Source organism: Chamaea fasciata, unplaced genomic scaffold (assembly GCF_029207755.1).
Source record: "Chamaea fasciata isolate MVZ Bird 193981 ecotype frontalis unplaced genomic scaffold, bChaFas1.0.hap1 SCAF_4, whole genome shotgun sequence".
Classification (NCBI taxonomy): domain Eukaryota; kingdom Metazoa; phylum Chordata; class Aves; order Passeriformes; family Sylviidae; genus Chamaea; species Chamaea fasciata.
The window spans coordinates 4,109,638-4,121,672 of record NW_027094089.1 but is presented as its reverse complement, the minus strand read 5'-3'; the positions used below and the strand labels follow the sequence as shown (position 1 = coordinate 4,121,672).

General features: G+C 35.4%; 1 protein-coding gene across 3 annotated transcripts in view; it reads right to left on the bottom strand.

Moving 5' to 3' along the window:
- POLK (DNA polymerase kappa) overlaps positions 1-12,035 on the bottom strand; it is a 35,316-nt gene that overhangs the window by 8,663 nt on the left and 14,618 nt on the right. For all 3 annotated transcript variants that reach the window (XM_066180752.1, XM_066180753.1, XM_066180751.1), the window contains 6 exons: positions 8,371-8,523; positions 7,868-7,999; positions 6,045-6,198; positions 3,959-4,174; positions 2,197-2,321; positions 1,847-2,013 (listed from right to left, as the gene is read on the bottom strand). In XM_066180752.1, the coding sequence (XP_066036849.1) occupies positions 1,847-2,013; positions 2,197-2,321; positions 3,959-4,174; positions 6,045-6,198; positions 7,868-7,999; positions 8,371-8,523 (947 nt within the window). The remainder of the gene's footprint in view (positions 1-1,846; positions 2,014-2,196; positions 2,322-3,958; positions 4,175-6,044; positions 6,199-7,867; positions 8,000-8,370; positions 8,524-12,035) is intronic.

Sequence of the window (12,035 nt, the reverse complement as noted above, 5' to 3'; positions counted from 1 at the left end):
TAAAGACAGATCAGTCATAGACGTCATTTTTAAAAAAAGGAAAAGTTTAAAAAACCCAACCAAACAAAAGATTCCCTCAAAATTCACCTCCTGTATCAGGGGGAGGCTCATCTAAAAAGAAAACAAACTACAAATCCTATGCTGTCTCAGCTATAACTGAAGCACTGTTATTAGAATCCTGTACATACATGTATATTTGAATATTTCCTTTATCTGAGGAGCTGAGGAAACAGTTTGCTTTCAGTCTAAATGACTGTTCAGCTTAAAGGTGAGGTGCTAAAGCTTCTTTGTTTGTTGCTTTCTTTCTTTTCAGTGTTAACTGAGTATCCTTTAACAACTCTTTTGCATATATGGAGATCCCTCGGAGCAATTTCATATTAGGTCATTCTTCTGCTTGAAGGTATTGGAAATAACAAATTTGGTATTGCCAGATTTTCTTAAAAGAAGGTAGTCAGACACAAAAACTATAACATGAACTATTTACTGAAGATCCAGGTGTTAATATATTAAGTGCTTGTTTTCTCTACACTAAAATCACTGAAATCAAGTTGGTACTGACAAAAAAAAAAATAAATCTTAGACATTAAAGCCATTAAAACCTCTGACCTTTGAAATACTCCTTTTTTTTCAAAATGTACTGGGAGATATCCCAAGCTGTAAAACACCCAACTAGGGTGAATAAGAAGAAAGGCTGCACCAATTATTAAAAGACTATCCAAGATCTGTTTATATAATAATAGAAAAAATATTTTGATAACTGTGTTTTATCTTTTACCAAGTCACCTTCACCAAGACAGTATTACTGCATATTTTAAAAAATATTTTTTATACTCTGAATAGAAAAAAACCCCAAAAACCACAAAAATTTGTGCTAGCACATTACTGGGCTTCAAACTGCTACCTACATATTTTGTAATCAAAAGGAAAAAAGGGAAGATAATTTTCAGAGAAGTTACAGATATAATACAGAATAGGTCTTTCAGAAGTGCATAAGACACTCTGGAACTTCTAATAAAATCAAACCATTGTCAAGCTATTTTGGAATAGAATTTGAGTACTTTGGAAAGGAATATTTTTTAAAAAGGAATCAATACTTAAGGTTCTTAGTTACACAAACAGTAAACTGCTATGTTTTGGGTTTTTCTAAAGAACCTGTTTGTCTTCAGGACAGGCTTAGAAAAAACAAGCATTGTTGAAAAGATATATGCACTACTAAGACTGACTTCCCCCATCCTAGAAAGGAGCCTAAAAGCCATTAAAGTACACTGAACGTTAAAAGAACATATATTAAGAAGGATATAATAATTTTCAGTTCTATTCCACCAAGTTCACATGTTGATAGTACAAATACATAATCCTGATAAGAGACATAGAAGAGACACAGAGACTTCCCTGACAATTTACCACCAGAGAAGATCAAATATATCTGTGATTTTCATTATAATCCAATAATCATAAACACCAATCAATTGTTTTTGAAGAAAAGGGAGTGCACAACTCTGCTTAGGACATCTCAGCTATGTTCAGCTATTTTGATAATTATAAGGTTATCCTATCTTGATTTCTTGACATACACTTACGTACAACTTCCCTGACAAGATTTTTTGGATTTCATATTTAGATATGGCTGTACAAACCTTCGTTTTTTCATGCTTGGCTACTGTATATATAAGTATACATATTGTATACAAAACTATAACAATAATAGGCACCAGACATTTAAAAAAGATACATTAAACAAGCATATTTCCATAATACTTGACAATTATATATGTTCAGTATGTAACATACACAAAGACACACACAGAAAATGTTAACACAAAAAGAAAAAAACCCCATGGCTTACTTTTCCAAATGTGTTGAGCCTAAACCAAGGGAAATATCCAAAAAATTACGCCAAGATACTTCTGAAAAAAGAAGAGAAAGTAGCGCCCTCTGCTGGTAAAGTTCTGAGCAAGTCACAATTCCAAGAGCTTTTAACATCTTCTCTGTTACTTTTCCAATACCTGGCACCTAGGAAAGAGTAGGTAACGTTATACTGGAAAATTTCCGTTTGTAGATGCATTACCAAGAACAATTTGAATCAAACACGGCATGGAAGATTACCTAGAAAACTCTATCCTTTCAGCAGAAATCTTGCTTTGAGAACATAAAAACGCCACTTGACAGAACAGTAAATGTCATTGTGTCTCTTACCTTTCTAATGGGCAAATCCTTTAGGAAGTCTAGCACGGCTTGTCTCTCACGAGGAATTCTGTATTGGCCGTTAGGCTTATTACGATCACTGCACATTTTTGCTAACATTGTATTTGGTGCTATTCCTTAAAAAAACCCAAAAACCATGATAATTATTTAAAAAAGTAAGACAAAGTTTAATTTCAACTATCCAATATTTAGAAGCCAAAGAGTAGCCTTTACACTTGGCAAAGACTAAACTAAGAAAAAGGACTATGATTACTGATAATGAGACTTGATACAATTCTGCAAAGAAATTTTGTGACCATCATGAAAGAACATAAACATACGTAATAGATAAAATGTAACTTAAATAAAATGTACTTCCTATTTTAAGATACTCAGGGTAACACAACAAGCACTAGTAAGACTAGAGGGGTTAAATACCAAGTCCTTGAAAATAACATTAGTTACATGAGTCAACATTTTTATGATGGTGATTATGGTAAGAAAGAAAATGTTTACAATGGGAGTTACAATGAACTCTTAGTAAAAAGGAGAGCTTTCTCCCTTGTATTTCAGCAAAAGACTTTTTTTGGCAAAATTCAATAAATTTTATAATTTTGTGAACTACCACTGGAATGTAGTCATTTATAAATTTATATATATTTCACAGACAAGTGGAATCAGGAGGGATGGCTCTTTTCCATCAAAGTGACAGTTTTTACAAATTAACTCTGGAATTTGCTTAGCAAAAGAAAGAATAACTTTGTCCTATAACCTTAGAGGTCTCAATTTTCATTTGCTCACTGATACAATGTATTATTCAAAATGGTAGAAATAACTTTATTGATTGTTAGTACTTTTTCAGTTACCCTTCTAATAATTTTTAATTTTGGGGCTTAAGACCCCTGTTTGCACTTACAAAAGCTATACCTGTTTTCTATACACTAACTTATCCTTAAGAAGACAAAACTTCAGCAAATTATTTTGCTATCACTCATGAGATAACATACATGGGAGAGGGTTTCATCCTGCTTCTTCTTACTAGCTGTTTATTCACCTCTGCTTACATTCCACTTCCCTGACCTTCTGCAGCTGCTTCATAAAGCTTACCATTGCCTGATGCCTTGCTGACCTGGTTCATAAAGCAGTTTGGGTGGCATCCAAACTAAGTGGCTAGAGATATATATTGGTTTTAGTCAATAAAAAATAGCTGAGACTTAAACGTGGGTTGTCTGACATCAAGACATAGAACTTGTTTGGTAAACATTAAAAAGCTATTAAAGAGTTCATTAACTCCAGCATATATTTACTTCTCTAGGACTACCATTTTAATGAATTTTGATATTGTTTTAAGCAAGGAACAATGGGGAGTTAGAAACCCATAACAGCACAAATCTGCTATTCAAACTAAAAGCAGTTTAGAAATCAGTGACAGATTTCACTAAGACCCGCTGTCCGACAAAAACAGTTTACATGATGGACTAGAATAACCACCTGGGCTAAGACTGGCTCAAGTGCACTGGTCATTCTTCCTCAGTGCTTACTCTTACTTCAAGTAGAAAGAAGGAAATAGATGATGTAACTGTTTCAACGATTAAAAAAAGAGTAAAAAAGAAAGTCACATTTTTTGCAGACCTTCAAAGAGAGCTTTTTTTTTTTTTTTGTAACAGAAGACTGGTGTGGCAAGGCTAAATTCTTAATTATTGCCCTCTGAGATGAAAGTAGAAGACAGTATGGAAATACAAAGTTTAATTATTATTCATATGTGTCTGAATACCTGCACTGGCAGTCAGTTGAGTTTTCTGCTCAATCCTAAAGCGAATTTCCTTCACAACTTCTTCTGCAGAAGTTCCAAAGACAACTGAGTTTTCCACTGACAGATCTCTTTGTTGAAGGTCGTCATCCATCAGAGATGTGGTGTCTTCAAACAGTACTGGTGAAGAAGAGACTTCACCTTCGTTAAATCTGGCAGACATATTCATACCATCTTTATCTAAGTTAGACAGAAACACAAACAATTAACACATTCATATAGACTGATTTCCTTCTTCAATGGCTTCAGCGTTCATAACCAATTTTATTTCTTTCTATTTTTTATTTAGAAAAAGCAATTGCATTGTTTTATGTTTAAAGACCAGAGAGATGTAACTGCTTAATTTTTGCTATAATTTGAGCTTGGCTGAGATTGGAGGAATTTGCTAGTAGACTGGACATAACTTCCAGAAAAGCAAAAGGTTTAATGGCCTCTTGCTGTAGCAAAACCATCAAGATTTTATCATTATTTTTGTCTTTTATCAGATTGAAGGGTAGATGCTCTCTTCCACAGAATGTTTTTCAATATTCTCCAAATAAAATTAGGGTTCTGGAATATCTAGTTCTAGAATGACCAGCCTGGTGAGCTTCCCGTTTTCAACTGCAGTCCTACTAGAACAAGTAATGTCAGCAGCCCTTTGTTTGACTCTACAAACATTACTACTGGAGTTTCCTGTTCTAAGCACTTGTTTGTGTTTCAGAGGAACAAAGGTATCAGGCAAGTGTGAAGAAGCACATGACTACATATCAGTGATATTCATTTTGTAAAGACTTTTGTTGCTTTCTATTTTATTAATGCTTTTCTGTAGTAGTGTATGCTTGGTTATCCTCTTAATAATTGTTAAAAATTTTGAATACAGATAGTATAAATATTCCAGTTTGTGCCTCATTCGACCATTTGTATGGCTACTTCTTTTCTATTACTCCCAAGTGGATATACAATACTGGATGTGGTTCCAACTCAATCTTCCAGAGCCAAGTGAAATCCACTAATATCTTGAACATATACTAAAATCCTGCTCCTGCTACTTATTTCCAAAATTATAAAACTGAATTGTAATGCAGACCTAAATCACATCATTTGGTTTAGAAAACCTAGCACCACTTTTCAAACATTTTCTTCACATTAAAAGAAAAGCAATTCTCCAAGTCCAAATCATTTGCAGTGCACATTTTACTCACAGGTGAGCAGTAGAGAAAGTTAACCTGTAAACTAACTAAATTGGAGGTAGAGAATACATGGAAGAACAGATTATGGAAGGACTTAAGTAGCTACACTTTCAATGGGTGCAGCTCATCTGAACTTCATAAGCACATGACTGGCAACCCCTGCTCACAACCCCATGTAATGTGGTCAGCACGTCTTATGCCATTTCATAAGGCAAGCAGCCATTCTGCTGCCGCGTTCACTCCACTCCCCGCCCACCTGCATGTCCCGACACCCGGCCAGCCCAGTGCTGTGGGTGATCCTGTTGCAGCATTGGGAAACTGCAGCCCCCAGAACAGTGCCTGCAGCCCCACAGCAGTGCCTGCCTGCAGTGCCTGCAGCCCCAGAGCAGTGCCTGCATGCAGTGCCTGCAGCCCCAGAGCAGTCTCTCCAATCCCACCTTTCACTGGTCCTGAGGAGGAACTCAGACCAGAGCTGTCACTGGTCAGACAGACCTGGGACATCCCAATGACCAGGGACACCTCTGCCTTCATCTCCTTCCTCTGAGGACTGAGGGAGCAACTCATGTTCTTTTATATGATTTTTGAGTCTAGATTATGATTGTTACATTGATGCAGCAAACTGTGTGCTATCCACTCAGTCCAGGTTGTATTGTGTTATAAATTCTTTATTTCGCTACTTATAGACTACACTGTACTGATTCTGCTCGTGTAAGTCCTATGCCATTCAAATGATAAATTCTCTACTATTGTAATAATGAAATCCCACTAAGGAAAATAAAGCTTAAATTCTAACTATAATTCATGGTTCTGCCTAAGATCCCTAAATGAAACACTCTGTCTCAGTGTCAGGTGACCTCACGGAAAGTGAGTAATTTACTTACCTATTCCTGTAGTACTTTCTGTATTGAAAAAGAACCTTCTCCTATCCTCAGGCCAGTTCAGCCTTTCCTCCAAGTGCTCTGTTATGTTCAGGTAGGCTTCATCTAGGCCCATAGGCATAAAATTTGGATCATATTCAGCCAGTATTTCTCTAACCTTGATAAACACATAGTGAAAGTTTAAAGTCTTGTTGCTGTAAGAGCAGATCTTGACACAAAATTAGAACATAAACAAATGTACTCTGAAACTTCTGGATGATCAGTAAATATTAAAGATACTTGCAGTACAAATTATTTGTGGATATTGTAAAATTACAGCAATGCTTCTCCAAGTAGCGAGATATTACCAGTAAGTGGAGTAAACAGATTTTGAGCAATGGTTTTAACAGCAAAGGCCACTAAGGTAAGTGTATAAGGACTTCACAGCCACTAGGTTCACTGACACTACAGTAACCATTTCAATGAAACCCTGGGGACCTGGAAACTCAGCAAAGTGGATAAACAGGCAGTTTCCTGTGCTCAGTGTGTCAGGTATCACATTTACAAAGGTTGAAAAAACCCACCAGCAACAACAAAATCCTAAGTTTTAAATTACATTAAACTGAAGTTACTGAAAATATTTTAGAGCAGTGGCTAATGGCACAGACAAAACCTGTTGGGAAATCTTTAGTGATAAGTCCACCTTTCTAGAAGGAAACGTAATAGAATAAATGGTCAAAATAAAAGCTCTACCTTCTCTCCTCTCTTTTTTTTTTTTTTTAACCTGGAGGAAAATCTGACTGTGTCATGTTTTTTCCTACCAATTTGAGTCAGGTTCTTAGGTATTACAACATTTGTCCATATGCACTTCATCTTTCTGAAACTGAATAAAGATAGGATTCACTACTAAACTTTAAAAGACTAAATTAAATAATTCATATCTTTTCAATCCAAATCCCAAGAGAAAAATATAAATGAAAATCCAGACCAAGCCAAGTCTCTAATACTTTAATACTTTACCCTATCAAACAACAAATGAAATACACATTGTGAAATACACATCATGAAATCCAAGATCCTTCAGTTCAAACCCATTCTGAAATATGGCATATTTATATATGATTTCTTTTCAGGAGTGAGTGAAAAAAATCAACCAAAATTTTACTTTATATTTGTGAAAGGACTGAGGTTTCACAAATATAATGAAGACCTGACATAATTTTATAAAAGTCATGAGATTTGTGTCATGCACTAGTTTGATTTAAATGTATAAAATATTTCTTTTCCTTTTTTTTTTTTTAAACAGGCTTGTAGGTATCTTAACTCTTTCCTCTGGCACTAACTAAAACTATTTCCATTAAAGTAAAACATGATTTTTCCCCCTATTTCTTTTGCTCTATCAAGTCTCTTCTTTTTAAAAAAATTAATCTGCATTTATAAGTCAATAATGCTCTTTGTTTTTCTCTTCAATAATTAGTATTCAAAAGCATGATTATGCATCACATGAAATTATCATCTCCTTGTTTCCTATGTACGTTCAACTACCTAGTAATTAGGTTATATCCCATGATTTTGAACTTTTAAGAATAATAAAGCTCAAGAGATTTTCAAAACTTCTATCAGTATCACTACTAACTTCAGTAGAATTGCCTGATTGGGTAAGTGCAATGATTTTTCATTTCCTTGCCCAAAAGCACCAATATTTTGTTAGACTTATGTTTAAAGCTGCATTACTGAAGAATTTAGTATTTAAATTATCACTTTTCATACGATCTGGAACTGATGTTATTGACACAGTCTAAAAAGAAGTACATTCACTTTTGGTTAGAGACCACTTTCTGACTTACCTCTTTACTCACTCTTCCGTATTTTTCAAAGTTGAGTGGTACTATAGTTAGATGGGGACATAGCCTTTTAGCAATAAATCCAGGCATGGCTGCACGCACACCAAATCTCCTGGCATGGTAATTTGAGGTGGACTTAAGAGAGATTAAGTAAATTTAGTGCTCAGTAATCAAACTTTTCTTTAAGTTTAGTATTAAATAATAACGTTCTAATCACATATCTCCATACAGAAAAGACTGACAAAGCTAAAAGTTTATATGCATTTTCACTCCCCCTCCTCCTGCCTTTCAATCTGCTTACATACCTTACATTTTCACTAATACACTTTTTACTGAAAAATCCAGCTTACATGGTCAAGTCTAAGAATTGCTCTTTTCTTTATTATTTTCATGTTTTCTACTCTTCGCATAAAACAGTGCCATTATATTTATGCTATTATTTTACAGTTTATTAGGTTTAAGATTCATGCAATTGATTTCTGTATTGGTTTATCATTCAGCCTTACCAACATACTCATTGATCCCACTGCTATAGGTTTTTCCTTCAGCTCTGGATTGTCCCTCATTTCCACAGCTGCATAGAAGGCATCCATGTCAATGTGTACAATTGTACTGCTAAGGTTACGGCTCTGCTCCAGTTCCATCACAAGTTTGTCTACCTGAACAGAACAAACCAATAAGTGAAATACTACCAGCCTGGCAGAAGTTCAACAGTATAGATGATCCTGAAACTCAGAAGCATCTTGCACATAGTTAAAGCAAAAAAAACCTCAATAAATCCAATCCCCACCAAACCAGCACCAACTAAAACACCCCAACAAAGCTTTGGAGGAAATTTGCTCTCAGAGAGAATGCTGCAGCAGCAATTGGTACAAAAAAGCACCCAACACCCAGTGGAAAAAAACACAGCTGTTGCATTTTAGCCCCAACTGGTAACTAAGCTCCTGCAGCCACTTGCTCACTCCCTTATAGTGGAGAAGTCAGAAGAATAGAAGTGAGAAAACTCGTGGGTTGAAATAAAGACAATTTATCACAGAAAGCAAAAGCTGTGCACTCAAGCAAATCAAAACAAGGAATTAATTCACTGCTTCCCATGGGCAGACAGGTGTTCAGTCATCTCCTGGAAAAACAGCTTGACCATGTGTAGGAGTTACTGGGGCAGACAAATGCCATAGCTGCAAATATCCATCCTTCATTCATTTACACCCCCTTTTGTAGGCTGAGAATGAAGCTACATGGTCTGGAATACCCCTGTGGCCATTTGGGGTCAGCTGTCCTGGCAGTGCCCCCTCCCAGCCTCCTCATTGGTGGGGTGGTGAGAGGAGCAGAAAAGCCCTTGGCTCTGTGCAAGTGTTGCTGGGCAATAGCTTGAAGCATCTCTTCGTTATCAACACTGCTTTCAGCAGAAAACCAAAACACTGCCCCATGCCAACTGCTGTGAAGAAAATTAACCCTATCTCAGTCAAAACCAGCAGAAAATCCCACCTACCAAACAACAAAACTCCACATAACATGACAAAAAAAAAAGATGTATCTGATTCAGACAAACTCTATAAGACCCTTGAGTATGAAGCTTAAGGCTCTTAGTTATAGAAATACAATTTATTTCTAAAAAAAAGAAAATATACTATTAAAGAATTTCCAACATTGCTAAATAAAGCTATCACCCTTCAAAAAATTGGCCTAGAATGGTGAAGAGAAGACCAGCAGCTCACAGGACACATCCATCTATTTTGTCTTCCCAGAAATAAGGTCTCAAACACCCATGTTCAATTACCACAAAGTAAGCTACTGTCAATCCCTCAATAAAAGTCCTCAACTTTTGTTACAGGATCCCACACCATATAAGGATAGATTTCTAGGAAAACTGCAAGTTATTTACAAAATAGCCTATACACAAAACGTGTTTCACTCCAAATGTTAAAGGTGTATGTCTACTAGTAGACTGCGAGCAGTACTGCTTCATCAGCTCCATGGTTTTAAGGCAGAGACCAAGCAGGCAGATTCTCTGTGAAGTACTTTGATTGTGTTTCATTTGCTTGTTTTTACCAAAAGTCATGCAGATCATGTGCTTGTTCCTGAAATACTGCTGACCTATGAATGAGGTATGAGCAGTGCTGTCACGAAAAAATGTAAATGAAATATTTGACATGGGATTTTTAAGCCTACTGATTTATGATGACTATGTTGGCAGCAGCATCACACACCATTCTAGAAGAGAAAATACAGGAAACACACTAAAAGAATGTGCTATCAAAACAAGGTTACCTAAACACACTGACGACTATGGCAACCTCAATCTACACAACAAAAGGCTGCTACTGCTGGTAAGAAGTCCTGACAGGCATAACACAGCAAGAAATGGAATTAGCAAAAAGGAACCAAAGTTTCACTTTGCTTGCAGGCACAAGGACATACACACTCTCATGACATCAGGGTACCAGTACAGAAATGTCTCCGGACTGCTTATAATGCATTTAGGGTCCTGGAGAGGAATGTTTACATGTAATTTGCATGGTTCTTCTCTTTTTTATTTCCCTCAACAGAACTGCTTAATAAAAAACCATAAAACCCTTACCCACAAGAACCGTTTGAGCTAAAAACACTTGAACCAAGGCAAGTGAGCTTGGAATGCTCTAATTAAATTGCTGATTAATGATTTACAAAGTCTTTTCTTTGTTTTTTTCCAAGTTGTTTTGAGGGATGAAATGCTAGACTAGAGCCTTAAACTAGGCTACTCAACACAGAAAAGCACAGTATGTTCTCTGAGGCTGAGAAAACTAGTTCAGACAAATTAAAAGCACAAGGGGAAGCCATTCAAAGAAAGAAACAGAGTGGAGTATTTACATTATTTCCATTATATTACTAATTCAAAAGGATTCATGACATATTTTAATCATCAAAAGCATCCTTATTTTAAGTTCTACTTTACAGGTAATTTTCAGCTTGCTGTCAAATTCAAATTGTTTATTTAATACTATCAATTGCTGCTCTAGTAGCATAACTTCTGTATTTCAATTTATCACATTTATAGTGAACTTCTGTTTTGCTTCTTCTCCCTAAATATATTGTTAACATCATATTTACTGATCAGCTAAAATACACATATAAAGAATGAAGCAAAATTGCACTAAATTAATAAGAAATACAAAAAGATTACTCTTCAGTGAAAGCAATTGATACAAATAATATGCCAAAACAAAATACAACCAGATCTACTCAGAGAATTCTTGGAACCTACAAAACCTCTCCTTAAAATTTGTGGAGTAATTCCTTACATGCAAATCAGGCTAACAAGTTTTTAAAAACTGCTTTCAATTAAGCTTTGTAAAATCGAGATACTTTAAAATATATATTTCTAAGCTAGACTATAAAAAAAAACCAACACCAAACAACTAAAAGTACAAATTATAATTAGAAGTTTAATTTTCCTTATAGCAACTTTTAGACAATTTGAAGAGTAATTTCTCCTGTTTTCTTATACCACTTTAGAATATATAAGTTTTCAAAGAAAGACAGAAAAGTCAATAAAAGCAAGACAATGGTAACTATTTACAGAATAAACATACAGAATAAATCCAACATGGCTGAAAAAAACCCAGCAAACATCAGTACCACAGTTTCCAAATCTGGTAGCAGCTGTACACTTTCCAATGTATTGCTAATTACTTCTGAATCTCAAGGAGTTCCACACATTCTAATGGCAAAAACTACAGCATTGTGCAGCAGACTCAACAATTTACTTATATTACTGTCTCCACCATGAAACCAGGATTTCGTCCAGAAGTCCAGTAAGTGGAGACATTTTTGTTTGGCTTTACCTTACAGGACTTAAACCAACTGCCATCTTAGGAAACCATACCTGAGCCTCTAACCATCCTAAAAACAGACTTCAACTGCAGATGAGAACATGCAGTGTTCACAGAGGTAGATATACAGATACCTTTCCCATTCCAGACTACTTCCCACTTAAAATTTTAGGGGAACAGAATGTTCTTATCAAACTCTTATCTGAATCTTATCAGAAGGTACTACTAAAAAGAGGAGTTAAAAACTCAATAGATAAGAACAATAGAGAAGATTATAATAAGAACTGACTACATCCATAACTAAATGGAGCTGATTAAACAATACACAACAATTATTAAGAAAACCAAACAAGACAAAGATT